The sequence below is a fragment of the Mus caroli genome, unplaced genomic scaffold, assembly GCF_978045245.1.
Source record: "Mus caroli unplaced genomic scaffold, Mus_caroli_1 scaffold_2, whole genome shotgun sequence".
In the NCBI taxonomy this organism is placed as follows: domain Eukaryota; kingdom Metazoa; phylum Chordata; class Mammalia; order Rodentia; family Muridae; genus Mus; species Mus caroli.
The window spans coordinates 143,045,841-143,063,934 of NW_028227257.1; the positions used below are offsets into that span (position 1 = coordinate 143,045,841).

At 44.3% G+C, this 18,094-nt stretch overlaps 1 protein-coding gene across 8 annotated transcripts in view; it reads left to right on the plus strand.

Moving 5' to 3' along the window:
* Dennd1a (DENN domain containing 1A) overlaps window positions 1-18,094 on the plus strand; it is a 500,745-nt gene that overhangs the window by 438,337 nt on the left and 44,314 nt on the right. For all 8 annotated transcript variants that reach the window (XM_085834969.1, XM_085834968.1, XM_085834966.1 and 5 more), the window contains 6 exons: window positions 2,444-2,548; window positions 2,810-2,897; window positions 4,816-4,856; window positions 6,907-6,978; window positions 8,479-8,535; window positions 16,085-16,216. In XM_085834969.1, coding sequence (XP_085691095.1) covers window positions 2,444-2,548; window positions 2,810-2,897; window positions 4,816-4,856; window positions 6,907-6,978; window positions 8,479-8,535; window positions 16,085-16,216 — 495 coding nt within the window. The remainder of the gene's footprint in view (window positions 1-2,443; window positions 2,549-2,809; window positions 2,898-4,815; window positions 4,857-6,906; window positions 6,979-8,478; window positions 8,536-16,084; window positions 16,217-18,094) is intronic.

Genomic DNA, 18,094 nt, shown 5'->3' on the forward strand with positions numbered 1-18,094 from the left:
TGTGGCAGAAACCAGGGTTGAGCTCATTCTGTAGTTGCTTAACTGGCATGCCTGCACTTCTAACTAGGGCCCAGGCTCTACACTGTCCCCATGGAATGTGGAGATGTGTTCAGGACAGACTTGCCCTCAGAGAGGACACTGGGAAAGACCATTCTAGCACTAAGGGTAATGATGTCCCATAACACCAAGCAACGATGAATGACTGCCACACCCAGGCCTGAGTTCAGGCAGAAAGAAAAGAATTTTTTTAAAAAGAAAGAAAGGAAAAAGGGATAAATATGGTAAACAATATGGCTTGTGACCAGAAGATGCTTTTGGAACAACAGGTGTGGAGAAGCAGACACAAAGGGACTCGGAGGGACTGAAAGTGCTGCTCCCCTGGCTGATGTTTCCCATCCTCTCCCACACATGAAAGACCCTTGGGTGTCACACACATTGTGATGCAAATAAGTCTGTCTTCTCACAAGAAACACAGCAGAAAGAACACAAATCCAGTCATGAATGCAGCACCAAGAGAACCAGGAATCTTGAGTAGGAAAGTGATGTCGTTGAACTTTGACCAAAATTGATGATGACCAGAATGAAAGAGATAGGACAGAGCATAAGGGTGCACCCCTACCATTGCGGTCTAGTCCCGTGCCAAGGTCATGGATGGAAAGTGAGTGAATGTATGAGATACCTCCCAGGATGGATGGGAAGGACATTGGAAATATGACAGGTCAACTGTGGATCAGTGAGGCTCTGACAACCAAGAAAAAGAGGCACTAATTTGAATGGAGATAATGGATCTGTAAGTGAGAGTGCAGACAGTGAGGTTTAGGTGCCTGATGTGGATCAAGACAGACGTTAGAGGTCTTGTAAGGTTCTGAGCTAGTGATACCTGTCAGACGTCATCAGTATGTGTAAAATCACCAAGAGAGAATATTGCCCTGCTGTGCTGGCCCCAACAGTGTTCCCTGCCATGGCCCCCAATAGTGAGGAGAAAGACTTGCAGAGGATGAGGTCTACCTGGACTTAGTTTGGCAGAGAAGGGGCAATCCTTGATGTGAGCAGCTGCACGTCCTTCCCTGGGAATGAGTAGCTTACCCTGCTCATGCACAGCACAGTCTGCAGTGTTCTCCCTGCTTCACCAGCCCGGAAGCTCCAGAATGATTCCATAACTTAAGTTGAGAAACTGAGAAGCAGCTCATCCGGAACTGTTTCTAAACCATTTCACAATGTGTGTTTCTCAGCAATCACGCTTCTTATTTGTTGTCGTAGGTGCTTGCATAGAGTGTCTCAGATCCTTTGTCAAATTAGGGAGGGATGAACTGTATAAAAGTGCATTTCCTCCATTGTTGTGTTCTGGGCCACCCCTGCAGCTTGAGGAGAAGGACTACCCAGTTGCTAAGTTACTATTGGCTAGATTGAAGCAGAAGAAGTTCTTGGAACTTTTAGGAGCCAGACAGTAAATTTAACACGTAACTCATTATAACAGGATAAAAGCAGAGCTTCAAACATCTTTGTGTTTGCCACCAAGTTCGAGAAAGGAGGGAGTACCGTTAACACAGCTCAAGATGTAAAAGTCAGATCTTTCAGAACCAGGAATGCAAAACAAAATTAAAGGCATGTATGCATAAACAAGTACTCAGATGAGTTCAAAGAAAGTGAAGTGTTGACTACATAGGGCCTGGTTGTTTATTTGTTTGGTTGTTTTAAACTTGTATCATTTACTTGATTCAAAATGTAATTTCTGAACAAAATTTACTCATCAAATAGTTTAAACACAAACTTGTACAGTAAATTTTGTTTTTGATCAGTCAGTATTTTGTAAATTATAACTTGCTCAGGATCAAGCCGGTGTGAGCCAAGCATGGCAGGTACACACCTGTAATCCCAACATTTGGAAGGTTGAGGTAGGAAGCACACAAGTTCAAGACCAGCTTGAACTATATAGCAAAACTCTGTCTCAATAACAAACAAGCAAAATACTCATTTTGTAAATGAGTTTAAAACTGCTTTCCTCAGTTGGTACCTGTGAAAAGGTCTCTGACAAGGAAAGCCCAGTGTCACCCCCTGCTCAGCTCTGAAAGGTGCAGCTCTGCCTTACAGGGCCCTTCAACATGAGGTATTGGCCGACATCAGCACTCTGCCTCTAAATACAGAAGGAAGAGTGTGGAAATCATCATACTAGCAGGCACAGCACGAGCTTGCTCCAGGTTGTGATTGTCAGTGACAGGGGAGAGGTGAATACACAGTTTATCTTGGCTGTTGGCCCTGCCAACCAGCCTCTCTGCCGCGGTATATGTATGATCCTTCCTCCCAGAAACAGCTTCCCCACCATAAACTAGAGCAGTTAATGATGATCACATTTCTATAGTGAGGTAAAGGAGCAGGCAGATGTGGAAACCTGCAGAAGTAATGCTTCCTGCTCTAACCATCATGTCCCTTCTCCATTTACCAGGAAGAACCCATCACTTTCAGTGAGGAAGCCTTTGTATCCCACTACCGCTCTGGAGCCATGAAACAGTTCCTACAGAATGCCACACAGTTGCAGCTCTTCAAGCAGGTGCCCAGCCTCCCTCAGGGCCTGTACCAGGTCCCTAGTAGGATTTCTGCAGTGGTTTCTACCTTAGGCACTAAGAATGGGGGGCAGAGGGGAATGGGCCTAAAAAGGACCAGTGGGGAAGGGTTTTGTAGAAAGGGCTTCTGGTGCCAGAGAGGCCTTTCCTTGCCTCTTGGCTGGTTTTAGGCATATACCACAGTGCCCAGTTGGATGGCTCCCTTGTCCATAAACAAGCTGTGGTATATTTGTTTTTTCTCTGCCCAGTTTATCGATGGCCGACTAGACCTTCTCAATTCCGGTGAAGGTTTCAGCGATGTCTTTGAGGAGGAAATCAACATGGGAGAGTATGCCGGTAAGAAGCTGCCTGTGGCCCTCCTGACACAGAGGGGCTTGTTTTCTTTTTCAGGAGAGGTAGGAGGGAGACTAACTTCAACCTTGGCCTTGGAAGAGTTGGGAAATTCCCTGTTCTGTGACAGGATGCACATAGCTTGGTCCATGTGAAGCCTCTGATCTCAGAGCAGTTGCTTCTCCTGGGTAGAGAAGTCTGGCAGGGTGTCATGACCAGCATGATACAAGGGACACTTACCAGATTCTGAAGTAGGGGAGCTGAACTCACCTGGGGTCTCTGCCTAATTGCTAGCTGTGACACCTGGGACAAGTCACTGATGGTGCTATAGACTACTTCGCAGGGCTTCTGTATCAAGAAAGTGAGTCATTCCGAAGTGTTGCGCAATACCCCAAAACAGTCTTTGCTCTAGGGTCAAGCTCAACACATGTTTCTGTGCAGTGTGAAACATCATCAAGTCAGACACAGTGATATATAGTCATGGCCACTGGGAGACTGAGACAATGATATATAGTCACAGCCACTGGGAGGCTGAAGCAGGTGATCACTTGAGCCCAGGATTTGAGACCAGCCTGCACAATACAGTGAGACCCTTTTCTCAAACAAACAAATAAGTAAATAAGATATGAGCATCACTGCTGGGTGGCAAGTCTCAGAAGGATCATTCTCTCAGTTTTCAGGGAAAGCATCTAGAGCACTGGGAGGTGTCAGTAATAAAGCTGAGTCCCAGTCTGGCCATTGCTTTGTTCTTTGATGGCAGAGATAACAATACATGTAGTTTCAGTCTTTGGAGTCAGAATAATAATGCCCTCTTGCTACTGAGCCTGTCTAGTCTGAGCTGCACTGATAGCGGAACAAGCTTGCAGAGGCAGCTTCACATCCACCTGTTGATGATACAGACCCAGTCAGTCCACACCACAGTTGTTAAAACCAGTACAGAGTTTCTGGCCAGTCACAGCAGACTGTTGACAAGCTTTCCATGAATACTACACCCAGAGCTGAGCAAACAGTGTGAGCATCAGCTTTGACCCTCGGGGAACGAGATGCATGACTAAGACAAACATGAACTAAGCCATTGCAGGAGGAAGACTGACTTGTGGGTGGTTAGAATAGTGCTCTGTTAAATCTCTGCACCATTTAAGAGCTAATGAAGAAGCAGACCTCCTCGACCCTCAGGATGCAATGAACAGGGTTCACTCACAACATCTGTCATCAGGCAAATCACTACCTGGTAGCTTGTATGTTCACAGTGTTTCTACACTGGGACAGTTAGCTCTGGTGCATCAAAGAATATAGATGTGACCTGAGCTAGAGGACTGTTCCTAGGGAAGAAGGCCAGAGATGGTAGAGTGCTAACCTAACATCCATAATGTCCTACCCAAGCCCCAGTACCACATAAACTTGCATTGTGTCAGAAGGATCAGAAGTTCAAGGTCATCTTGAATAACATAGAAAGCCAGAAGCCAACATGAACTACATAACACTCTTTCTCACACACACACCCAAACAAAGATTCATGGAAAGAAGAGAAAGAAGGTTCCAGAGGACATAACATTTTAGCTGCCTGTTCAGTTCACTGATAGCAGTTCACAGATGTCAGGGCATGGCAGGAAGAGAAGGGAAGCACAGTTTTACTGCCTCGAGGATGGACAGATTGTTTGCTCGGGAGCCCGAGGGAGCTCCCTGCAGTCAGGGTTTCAGGCTGCGGCAATGAAGCTCCGAAGGGAGAAGTGGGAGCTGTGGGCACTTATACAAAACCTCCCAGAGAATGAAAACCCGTGACCTGACCCGTCACTGCCTCACACTTCAGAGAATGAGGCACGCAAATCTTCTGGCCTTTCTCTATATTGTGAACTTTCCAGGCGCATAAAGGCAATTTAAGGACATCTTTAAATGACAGCATCTCTCACTTCTCTTCCCCTAGGCAGTGATAAACTGTACCATCAGTGGCTGTCCACAGTCAGGGTAAGTATGCCCCACTCAGAGCCACCTGGTTTCCTCTGTGGCCTCCTGGCAGCCTCTACTCCATGGCCACCTACAAAGCTGCCTCAAGATAACTTTCCTTGTCCTCTCAGCTGAAGATGCTTTTGTCTTAATGCCAGGCCACCATCCTGTGGAAGGGATTAGAAGGTGATGGTCTTCCTTAATGGGAAAAATGAGGCAGGAGAGGCTCCCTCCTCTTCAGGCCAGCCAAGGCAGGTGGAGTGAAGTATTGTTCTAGAACATTTCCTTACATGGCCTGGCAGTTGTGATCACAACAAAGCCAAAGATGTATCTCCCTTGCTTTGCTGCAGTGTCTTTCACTGCAAGGGCTCCTGAGAAAGTGGAGAACATATCTGGGAGACATTTCTTTCCTCCTTACTGCAATTGTGAACAATGTCTTGTTGAATTGGGAGCCAGGTGCTCAGGGCTCCTGTGGCCTCTAAGGAGTTCAAAGTTTTCCTGACTTTTCCATGACTTTCTAATGAGTATGTTTTCAAGGCCTACTGTGTGCCAGGGACAGCTGGCCCCTGGGAATCCAGAGGGGGGCGGGTCCTGCCCTGGGGGAACTCCCCATCTCGTTAGGGAGGCAGGTATGTAAACAGGCAACTCCAGCATAATGTGATAAGTGTTCTCCCCTGCTCCGGGCCAACCACAGCTGCTGCCAAGGCTGGTCCCATGGAAGTGGCTGCAGTTGGCCAGAGTAAGCAGCTCCCCCATGAAAGACTGTCTTTGTTCTTGGATGGCCAAACACAGCACTTGGCACATCAGAAGCAAGCAATAAGGACCTGCTGATTGATTGATAAAGGGAGTTTCAGTACTCCAAAGGACCCTTTAAACAGTGTTCTGAGTAATTTTGGAAGCCAGCACGGAATAGATGAGTGGGTGAAATTTTCCTATTATCCTACAACATAGAATGCTTTCTAGGTCAAACTATGTTGTTTTTCATTAAAACTCAAAATCTTTAAGGCAAACAGTTGTGCTAAAAGTTAAACTCAATATTTACTGTCATCTCTTACATGACATGTTTGACTAAAAGTCCTCCAGAACATGATCCCCTGGGCCCAGCAGTCCCAGCTCTGTCCATGCCACCCCATCTGGCCTCCAAGCCTCGTTTCCACCATGGGTAAAGAACCCCTGTCCCTCTCAAGAACACACCCATAGCTCTCAACCTTTGTACTTCATTATGTGCTGTTTCATACTATGAGAATATTCATACCTGCTATGTTTCATATCAACCTGCACTCACCCGCCATGGCCTAGGTCATGTTTTCTCCTCCGAGGCCCTTCTCAATCTTCTGGACTCCAAACTCCCTGCAGATAACCAGTGTAGCTCTCACCATCCAAATGTGCTCATTTACCTGCTGTGTCCCTCACCCCATACACACAAAGCCTGGTGGTCTCCAAAGAAACCCCTCCCTTGACTCAGAGCACTTACAGCCATATAACATGCTACAGGGGTACGATTACCCCTGATGGCCTGAGCACTTCACTTGGCTGCCTCCTAAGCAGTAGAAAACCTTCATCCATATCTTCCTCCCATGATCCCCAGGGAAAGTGACAAACCATATTGCCAGGGGGTTCTGCTTGATCAGGATCCTGTTTTCTTCCCTAGTGTGAAGTCAGTGAGGTGGTTCACAGTTATAAAATATGACAGAACACTATCTGTGGTAATTAAAATTGTTTTTAAAGAGCTTCTGATGATCATAAAGAAACTCATGCCTCAAATAGCCTGGACAGGGGCAGCTACTGGGCGAAACATTGAGCCTACTGTCTCCCCTTAACTAGTTATCACATGCCTCTTTCCCAGCCCCCATACATGTGTGTGCATGTGTATATACGGGGGAGGAGGGAAAGAGAGACAGTCAGAGTCTGCCATAGCCCTAACTGACCCCAGTAACCACCTGGGCCTGCTTCTCTTCTCGCATCACATGCTCTGGAAATGTTGTCTGGCTTGATTAAAGAGAAACCCTTTTTGTTGGTGCTGGCCCACTCTCCCTCCAGCCCACGTTGCTGATTGACATTTTTATTACAGAAAGGAAGTGGTGCGATTCTGAATACTGTAAAAACAAAAGCTAACCCAGCCATGAAGACTGTCTACAAGTTTGTAAGTACTGGGTGAAGTCTGGAAGCCATGGATGGGTTCCTTCATGAAACTAGACTCTTCTTGTTTGTTTGTGTTTTGTTGTTTTTATGGTGGTGGTGGTGGTGGTGGTGGTGGTTTGGTTGGGGTTTTCCCTGTTGCTTTGGTTTAGTTTGTTGTTGTTGTTGTTGCTGTTGTTGTTGTTTTTGAGACAGTCTCATTATGTAGTCCTGGCTGTCCTGGAACTCACTATGTAGACCAGGTTGGCCTCAAACTCGCAGAGATTCCTCTGCCTCTTCCTGCCAAGTGCTGGATGTATGCCACTATGCCTGATACAACTTGACTCTCAAGTGTATCAATACCTCGATTGCAGAAGTGGCCAAACGGTGGCCATGCCATTTCTTAGCAGTCTCGATGTTCTGAGAATTGATTGGCATTGCTGATTTATAACCAGGACTGTGTGTGTGTTGAAGAGATGACCCCTCATTTTTAACTTCCCCATGGCAGGTTATATGTATGGTTATATACAGGGAGTGTAGAGACCAGAGGATTGGGAAGCTGTCTGTTTTATAACCATGGGCACAGTGGGGAGAACACCCTCAGTTTTGTCCCAATTCTTCATCCTCTTTCTTACCATTGTCCTGTAGGAAGTGTGTTGTGAGACGCGTGCCCACAGGAGATACATCTGTTCCTGACTCCATCTCTCACAAACCTCAAGCATTTGTTCTTGTGTTTTTCCCTACTTGCTCATTTTGACCATGAACCACATACATGGGGTGGTTTTGGTTTGTTTGTTTGTTTGTTTGTTTATCTTTTTGAGACAGGGTTTCTCTATAGCCCTGGCTGTCCTGGAACTCACTTTGAAGACCAGGCTGGCCTCAAACTCAGAAATCCACCTGCCTCTGCCTCCCAAGTGCTGGGATTGAAGGCGTGCACCACCACCGCCCAGCTTATTTTTATTTTTAATCATGTTAGTATTTCCTGTGCTTAAACTCTAGTTCCCATACTGGATGAGTGGCTACCAGCGAGATGCACAGGTCAAAACTGGCAGAAAACAGAAGCCAGGGTGTCTTCTAAAATGAAATTTAGGAAATGGAACCTAGCAACTGCTTTGTTTCAACCTGGAAAGGTGATGGACCCTGAGGCCTGGCCCTGGTAAAGTCTAGTGGGGTTCTGAGTCTTGTGACAGGTAAAGCTGCTGTTCTTTTACTGGTAGCTGTCACCAGGCTGCTGAGGTAAATAATTATAGAGAGCAGAAGAAAGGCCTGGGAAAGGAAAGAAGAAAAACAGTCTCTGCCATCAAAATGCAGAAAATGAAATCTCTGGCGCTCCTTTAAGGGATTTTTTTAAACCTTTTACCTTAGTATTTGTTTTCATGGCCATTATATTTTTCAACTTGATGATCCCATTTTTTTCTTCGTTTTTCTAGTAATCAGAGAAGGTGATTCATGGTGGACTGAAATCAAGCATAGACCCGGCTGGAAACAGAAAGGAAATCTTAACTTAAATTAATTTTTCATGCAGGCAAAAGATCATGCAAAAATGGGAATAAAAGAGGTGAAAAACCGCTTGAAGCAAAAGGTACTTGAAGTTCTTATTCAAAATGTATAAGCACCGTGTATGAAATGCGTGGCCACAAAAAAGTAGGATGTGATCAATAGAAGGCTGTTTGATACAGTGTTGTTAGCACACTTCAAAATGCATTACCAGCTGTCCGGGAGTTTCACACTGTTATAAATATTCACAGACAAAAAAATGTCTTCAAATAACATTAAGACTCTTTGTGGGCTTAAACCCACAAAGGCGAGTGAGTTCAGAGTTACCACTGTCTCCCAACCCACCCCACCAGGCCTGGGGTTTGCAGGAATCCAGCAACACTGGCTCCCTCATACATACTCTCCACCACCCCGGTGTCACTCTGTTCCTACAGCCACCCTGCCTCAGGTCTGGTCTAACTTAAACCCAAAAACATACCCAGAGAAAGGACCACCCTGTTTCCAAGCAGATACACACAATGAGTGAGAAGGAAGGGAATACCATAGGTCTCCCCCCACACTGCACAGAGCAAGAGTAGCCTAGCCTATGCATAAGGTACATGCAAGCAAGCAGAGGCTCAGATTGTCTCTATGGTCCATCAAAAAATTTGCATGTAGTCGCTGTGGCTAAAATTTCTACAACCTGAGTCCCAGGGGAGTACAGCTGTGTAACCAGAGCCGGGCGGTGGTGTGCGTGTAACACCCACCATTGCAGCATGCCGGCCAATACTGTGATTGCCACTCCATGTTCAAGATGAGCCAGAGTAGAAGCTGTCACCCCAAATCCCTAGAACAAAGCTGTGAGTGAAGAGACTGGTTCACAGGTGAGGTAATTCGCCCAAGGCCACATTGTGTGAGCCTAGCAAAGACAGGATTAGATGTCAGATCTGTTGACCTCTGCTGTCAGAATACTTCCACTCTGTACCGCCTACTGCTTCCCCCAAACGTGTATTTTCTTTTGCAAAAGTATCTGGGGCCATTTCCCCACACCCCTAATTGTACCACTATCTAGGCAATTTGTGTTGGTTCTGTTTTAACTGAAAGCAGTTTCAACTTTATAAAGTCGGGGAAATCCTCATTAACTTGAAATGGGTCGAAGGAATTGATTCCTTTCTTTTAATTGGAAAATAATTTGCTCTTACTAAGCATTTAAATTCCAGCTTTGGCTGACAATGAATTCTTAACAACTGAGGTTCTCATCCTGTGCTACAAACCTTGTAACACAATCCACACAGACGCATGGCAGTCTGTTCACGCTGGCAGACAATGGCAGGTGGGACTCCACATAGATATTATCTGAGTCACTGATCATACCTTTCATCCCCTGTCCCAGTCACGTGGAGATGAATTACATGTGTCCAGGCGGGGGCTCCCCACCTCCCAGCGTCTAAATTGTAGGCTATGATTATATGATATAATGCCTGAAATAAGCAAAGGTGGGGTCCCTCCTCAGGCGCCAGACAAAAGGCCTCATGGGTCTCCTTGCTCCTGCTGACCATGAAGCCAGAGACTGCCATCAGAGTTCCTTCCCCCCTCACAGTCTCTCTACAGCAGCTAGCAGAGCTCAGCTTTTTTTTTCTGTGTTTACCTAAAGGCTCATTTACACAGTCTAGAGCATGTTCCCTACACACACTCCAGCTTTCCTTCCTTCATAGACTCTAAAGCGTTTTCCCCTCCCCCCATCCTCAGCCCCACACCAGTCTTTTCAAGAATAGCTTCAGGAGATAATGTTCTACAGAGTCAGTGCCTCTCAGGTGACACAAACGGTGAAGGCATTTTATAGAAATGTGGCTTGTCACCACTGGACTGTTGACAGATCTATTAGTGCACCCTTTTCAATTTTCACTTTTCCCCCCTTGGCTCTTACAGATTTCCACAGACTTGATATTTCACAGTTGTTCTTGGAAGAGCTGTTTTGTAATTGAAACCCCAGCATTGTTCAGTACATACAGGCCCCTGGTCTCTGGTGCTCTCCAGCTCTTTTTCTTGAGCTAATTTAGGATTTAGCTTCTTCTGACCTATCTCACTGTAGTGGAAAATATTTCCTTGGCTTTTTTCTCCCCCTTCCATCCACCCGCTTCATGCAATATGGAACCTGTCTCTATGGCTCCCCATAAACCTAACACAGGCATCAGAAGTTTGGTTTCTGCTATAAAATTGAGGCAGTTGCCAGCAAAGACCCAATTTTCCAATGTGCTGGGTTGCCACCTGGCCTCCTCTAACTCTGCATAGCAATGGTGACCTCGCACACATAATCAAGAACCCAATCTTGCCCTCTTTGCTCTTGCCTTGGGTTTGAATTGCAAATAGAGAAAGTGGGGCCGACCTATGAAGAGGTCACCACCATGTGTAGAGAGTCCATCTCTAATATGACTGAGCAGGGCCCCTTTTCCATTCCTTGTTCATCTGTGCAATAGATTTTTCAAAGCCTCTGAAATAGCTTTCAGGGTATCTGTGACCATTGGCAAGTGATTGTTCGTAGATCCTATAGTGCGGCTTTATTCCATGCCTGCTCTGCTTCATCCCTAGAACAAAAAAGAAAGGTGGAGAACATATTTCTCTGGATAAATGGAACAAAGGGGCCAAGTTCTGCTGTAGCCTAGCCTCCTTTGAAGTTCAGTTTGCTCAGAGTTAGGAAGAAGGAGCAATGACAGGGATTCCAGCCGTAGCTTCCTAACGGGGACAGTGGCACTTCCCTAGGCGTATGTCCTCACCAGGCTTGACCTGCAGAAGAATATTGCCAAATTGCGTTCTGTTTCCCTGGTTCAGGCTGTCTAGAGAATGCACTTTTGGGCTAGAGAGCTCAGCCATTAAAAGCTAGACATACAACCAAAAATATAAGAATGCACTTTTAATCCAGTAGCCGCACATTCTTCCTCTTTACCTGTAGGGGCACTAAAACTTCCTACCCTATGGTGGCCTCTTGAGTTGTAGTTCTGTCTTCCTCCTTCCTCCTGTGTGACCCTTCAAAAAGGAGTGACCCAAACCTCCCTGAAGCCCCTTGTTTTGCCTTTTAAAAATGACATTTAGAAAGACAAGTTGTCCATGCCCCCATCTCCCACCCCCGTTTGCCAACAAATTGTATGTTTATTGTATGTGTATTTGAGCGCCCTTCAGAAATCCCTGATTTTTTTTTCCCCTAGTTTCAAAATGCTTAACCAAATGGGCCCATTTCATAGCCATTTGGAGAGTTTGTAAATCACTGTTCTTTAAACGACAAGTTGAGCTTGATTAGTGTCTGTGATTGAAAGGAGCAAACTCACAGTTGGCTTGACTTTCCAGCCAAACGCTCGCAACCGTAATGAAGGGCGTGAGCAAGCATGTGGGGACAGGGAGAGCAGGTAGACTCTTACAGAACAGACATTTTCACACCGTATCACACAGCTGTCAGCTCCCTGTCTTTAGACACATTAAAATATGCTGCAGCCTCAATCACCAAGACTCCAATTTTGGCTACTGATTTAGTATCAATATTCATATTTTAATTTACATTCACTGTTATGGGAAGTAGACTGGAATAAGACAGGTACAACACAAATCTCAAAGTGGAAGGTAGATTCTCTCACAGGAAATGAGAAGGCACTGGCTTTGACCATACACACCCACTCCACTTCCAGTGCCCTCTCATGGGGAGGGGATGTGGCATTTAAGCTTTGGAGGTCAATCAGAAGATTCAGTTTGGTTGTGTAGGATATTAACTGTGTGGGTGGCCCTGGGGGAGTTACCAGCCATCTCTGTTTTCCTCAACCATAAACTAGGAAGCATCTTAGAAGAGGTGAGGTGTTTTAACAGTAGTACTTAGTAGCAGCTCCATGAATGGGAATATATATTCGCTCCATTTCTTTGGCCTCATACCTAGAACAAGACAGTCTGCCCAAACACCATGGGACCCACCTCCTATAGGTTGTTCCCACAGCCACAGGAGGAATTTTTCCAGACCATTTCTTTGGTTAAAGCTGACTTCAGCCTGCTCAGCAGAAAGTGGGGTACTCTATTCGTTCTTGAAATGCTAGGCCCTGCTCCCAACTACAGTTGTGAATGTCTCCCGTGGCTTTGCTTCTTGGCTGCAGGAAGCCTGTCCCCAGCTCCTCTTAAGGTCATTTGAGTTGGCCTCTTAAGTTGTGTAGCTCTGTTTTCTTCCTGTGTGAACCTTTAGGAAGGAGTAGCCCACCCCTTCCCTGCAGCCCCTTGTTTTGCTTTTTAAAAATAGCATTTGGAAGGTCAAGTTTATTTTTCCTATTTGCCAACAATTCACATGTTTATTGGGAAATTCAGCAAATCAGAGAAGAAAAATAATGTCCCTTTTCTTCTGCATTTTCATATAGCATGCCCTGAACTTGTCCTTCTAAAAATATTTTTCCATCTATCCTTGTTTTAAATGGCTCATAAGTTTATTAGATTGGCATATTTAGACACATACTACACATAGCCACACATATATACACACATACTATACATGCACACACATGCACACACATACACACACACCTTAATCAATTCTGTTGGACACCTGAGTTACTTCTAGGTTTCTTCATTTGAAAACATTCCTAGAAATGGAATTAGTGAGCCACAGAACATTTGCATCTTATGGCATTTTTCTATAAACTTCTAGCTCGACTTTCTCCAAGGAGGGTGTCAGGGTACCTACATCCCAGTTCCTTCACTGATGGATCAGTTAGTTCTTGGGCCACAGTTTCTTTAATCAAGGAATAGAGTTTTTCCTTTAGTTCCTACTCATGAAGTATGTCTTCTTGTAGATAGAAAAGTTCACTGTTCTCTTTGCTCCTCCCCCTCTGCTACCTGTGGCATCCTTAAAAGAAGCAGTTGTCCTTCCCCAGATGAAGGAAATAGTGAAGAAGCCAAGTACTTTGTGGGAGAGCCATGAGAAAGTACAGAAATTTTGGGGTGTCTGGATATTCTAACTAAACAAAATATGGCTTTTAGACACCCAGGCACATTTATCTTACAAATGTTTGGCTCAGCTTTATAGAGATTTATGGAAAAGCTGTGCTAGACTCAAGAATACCCAGATTCCAAGGAACTCACAGCTTCACAATAGATGGCCAAGGTTTGGTGGCCTGTGACCAGTTTAGCAAGAACGGGTGTCAAGGAGGGAGAGGAATTCATTTCTGATGGCCAAGCATAGCATGTACCCACCCCCTCAGGCCAGGATACCTTCACTTAGGCTTTAGTTAGGAGTTGATATGATTTAGATGTCACCAGTCCTAATTTTAGGTTCCTCCACTTTGTAGCTCCATGGTCTTGAATAGGTTACCCTATCTGAATCCTATTGCCTCATCTGTAAAGGAAGTATAATCCTGTTTATTTCATGCTCATCCTGAACACTAAGTATGAGAATGGAAATCTAGAATCTAGAAAAGTAGCCACCAGGACTAGGTGCCCCCCACACACACCCACCTAGGAAAGCGTTATGTCCTTTCTGTTTGCACAATATTGGACTCTGTCAAAGCCTCCTCATAGCTCATCTCATTTAAACCATCCTCAATGGAACTTTGCCATAGGAATCTTCCCTGTTGTAAAAACAAAGAAACTGTTGCAGATGATAGATGAGTCTGAAAGATCAGGCAGCTAATTGATAGAACAGATAAGGCCAGAATACTGCACTTTTTACTTAAAGCTTAAGATAAGGCACTTTTCCCTAAAACTATCGTGTTTTTTTAAAATAATTATTTAGTAGTTTCCTAGTTAATATATTTTCCTACCATGCACACATGGTAGAGGGATATTTTCCAGGACCAAAAATGAATGTATTAAGGTTTGGCCTCATTCACCCTGTGTTAATCCTCTAGACGCACCCACACACACCCGGCGTGCCCCTCTTGGCCTTTAGTTGCTCTCTGACACAGAAAGAGCCCCTCCTCTACTTTGTTCCATTTGACCCAGGCACCTTAGGGCAGTCCCTTTCCAAACAATCCATTTCTAATTGGCTGTCAGCAGCCCCTTTCATCACTGAGCCTTAGCTTAGCTGAGATTGGCCAACCCAATGTGGGCCACATGCCTAAGCCCAGTTTGTAAGGCCAAGAGGTCATCACCTTCCTATATCATTGACCAAGCAGAGACTCTTCTAGGCTGGCTTGTATGGCAGCTGACTCCTTAGGAAAGGAAGCCAGGAAGTAGGCAGTTGGGTATATAGCACTGTACATTCACACACACAGGCACACGTTTGCATACACACACATTATAGATACACACATTTTATTCCAGTAGTTTATTGAGTAGCTAATGATGCTCTAGACACTTGTGTTACATTGCCTATCTCCTTTCACCCCTAGCTCCCATGTCCCCACTTACAGAGAAACTTACAGGGAAACTGAGGCTCAGAGATCTTACCTATGTCTCCTTCTTAGTACATAATAACTTCCTAAGTAGCCACTTTCCTTCTGTCTCATGATTCTCTCAGTTGAGAAAGAGTGGCCAATGATCAGAAGCCTCTTCTCTTGACTGAAATGTATAATTGTTTTTACAATGGGAAAAGTTAGACATTATGATATTTAATTCAGGGTGTGAATAATCTTTATTGTGAAAAAATGACTTCAGTGTTATTTATTTGTGCCTTTACTCTCTAGCTTGTCTCATGCAACTCGCTTGACCTCAGTAAAATGTATACTGCTTACTGCAAAAGGGGACACGGCCATGGCTCCACTAGCCCACACCAGTGCACAGCTGACACACACACACAACCAATACTCTGCAGGTCAGGGAGACCCTTAGCCCTTCCAGAAACACAAGGAAGAGAAGAGAGAGCCAGGAAAATGGTCTGTAGTGCCACCAAAAAGCAGAGAGAGAAAAAAGGCCACACTCACAAATAATCAAAGTAATGCAAATTAAAACAACAATGAGGTCTAATTTTTCACCTATTAAATTAGCAATACATTTTTAAAATGATAAGGCTAACAAGTACCGTGAAACTGATAACACACCCATTGCGGGTAGTTGGTGTAAATTGGGAAGCAATTTGGTAGAATGAATAAAAAGCTTTAGAAAGTGTTTATGTTTGACCTCATGCTTTCATTCCTAGGGATTTCCACAAAAGCAGTAATACAAAAGGAAAGAAAAATGTGACATGTATTGCTAGCATTTAGAAAGAAAGAAAAAAAAAAAACACCCAATAGTGATGGGATGAGTTATTAAATCATTAGATGTCTGCTCAATGAAAATATTATGCATCCATTAAAATTATTATTATAATGACTGTGTGGCACCATGGTGATGCTTATATTGGAGAAAAACAGGATATAAAATTATGCATGAGCTGTGATTACAAGTAATTTTTAAATGTCTGCATATAGACAAAGTGAATGTGTGAAAATGAAAATAGCCATAGAAGAATGCAGAATGAAATAGGTTTTTCACTGTAAATTATTATGTTTATAGTTTCATGTGGATGGTTTTGACTTCTTTGGTGCATCAGTGTCAGAAGGCCAAGTTAGCTTCTGTTTCTTCCGCCTCTCCCAGGGGGCCAGGCTTAGAACAGCCTGGGGCAGTTATTAGCAGACCTCTTGGCTTGTGGGGATGACTCAAGAGGGCAAAGGGCCAGGACCCCAGTGCAACCCTAGACCTTCCTTCTTCCATAGGACATCACGGAGAACGGCTGTGTTACCTCTGCAGAAGATCCACTACCAAAGACCATGCCATCCCCACAGGCAGAGACCCAGGACCCCAGACTTCGAGAAGACCGGAGACCAATCACAGTCCACTTTGGGCAGGTACGTGTTCTGTACATCCACGGGGCTGTTTGGTTTTTATGGTTTTGTTTGTATCAGAAGCTGGAGTGTGAGCAGGTCATGGGTTTGCACCCAGCTCTTCAGCAAAGCAACTCCATGCTCTTCACACCATCAAGTGTTTAAGATAAACATATTTTGAAGGTAAATTTTCCAAACTCTGGATGGGAACAACATGGCATTGGACATCACTAACTCCACTGTTAGATGGAGTCATTAAATGTACCCGCCCTCCCCCACTCCTAAGGCACTGCATTTAAGGTGTCTGTTAGCTAAGCATCTCATTAGAACACTTTGGCATCCCAGGCCCCTCTTTACACCTTCAAATAAAAAGCAACAAGCAAAGGCTTTTTTAAAAAAAAGTCAATTAGACGTTCTTTATTAATGTACTCCCTGAAAATCAATATTGGGGGTTGCATTTCTCTGAGTAAACACCCTTGCTATGGTTCTAGAGATCCATCTCTTTACCCAACTGCTTGCAAGGACCCAAGTGCTTAAAAAATTGTCTATTCATTTGATTTTATTTCTTTCCTCTTAATTAATACATTGTACTCTTTACAGAAATTGAAATTTTCATCCATTTCCTACCTGTGGTTATATTTTCTCAAGTAAAAGGATTATGTAGCCTTCCCTACCTCTCTTCAATCAACTAGTCAAATTTATCAAATATAAATGTGTATATAGTGTATGAGGTTTGGTGCTTTTGGTTTGATTTGGTATCTGAAACATGGCTCTGTTAGGTATGGTTGTAACAAGAATTTGCAAGGTTCCTTGTTGTAGTCGTTATTTGTTTTTCTGGTACTAGGGCTCTAATCAAGGGCCTAGTGCTTGTTCAGCAAGCTATGTTGTACTATTGAGCTTAAATCATCTGATTCCTTAGCCATTCCTTAAATGAAGTATGATAAAGCTAGTCTGTATGAGTTTTTCTTTTTTAGATTCTACTTTCTATGTTTATTTTTATTTTATTTTCCCCTATTTATTTATTCACTTTACATCCCAATCACAGCCCTCCTCTCCTCCCAGTCCACCCCTCACACAACTCCTCCCCCATCCCTTCCCACCTCCTTCATCTCTGAGAAGGGAGAGGTCTCTCCCCCTTCCCCCCCCCCACCGCGCCCCTGGGTACCTCAAGTCACTGCAGAACTAGATACATCCTGTCCCATTGAGGCCAAACAAGACAGCCCAGTTAGGGGAACAGAATCCCTCCAGTTATTGGAGGGCCAGCATGAAACCAAGCTACGTGTCTGCTACATATGTGCAGGGGGCCTGTCTGTATGACTTCTATTTACTGTTAATAGGATTGCTATTTTACCTCAAAAAGGATTTAGAATCCTTCATTTAAAACATTTCTTATTTTAAGAGACATTTATCAGGTGCCATTATGTATCAGGCATTGAACTATTTAAAAATAAAGTGAACCAGCCCCTTCAGATGGCTCAGCACAACCAAACCTGGCCATCTGAGTTCCGTCTCCAGCTACTGCATGATAAAATGAGAAAACCACCTCTCCCAATTTGTCCTCTGACTTCCACATTTGGGCCTGGGCACACACAGCCCCCACATACATAAGTATATGTTTACACATACAAAAAATAAATAAATAAAAACATAAGAGGAAAAGGAACTAGCAAAACAGCCGCTGTGGGTTCTTTTTGCAGAACATGAACTGACGCATGAAATCACTCTCTTCTAGTCAGTCTTTTCCGGTAAACGTCCAAACCTCATCAACTGGGGAAAGCTGCACCTCTTCTAATTTTATACTTAAAGGAATGTCATAGAACCTGGCACATCCTGTAAGGCAGAAGTGCTGACTAACTAGCCGTTCTCTTCAAAGCGCACCAGTGTCTGCAACCCAAGGACCTG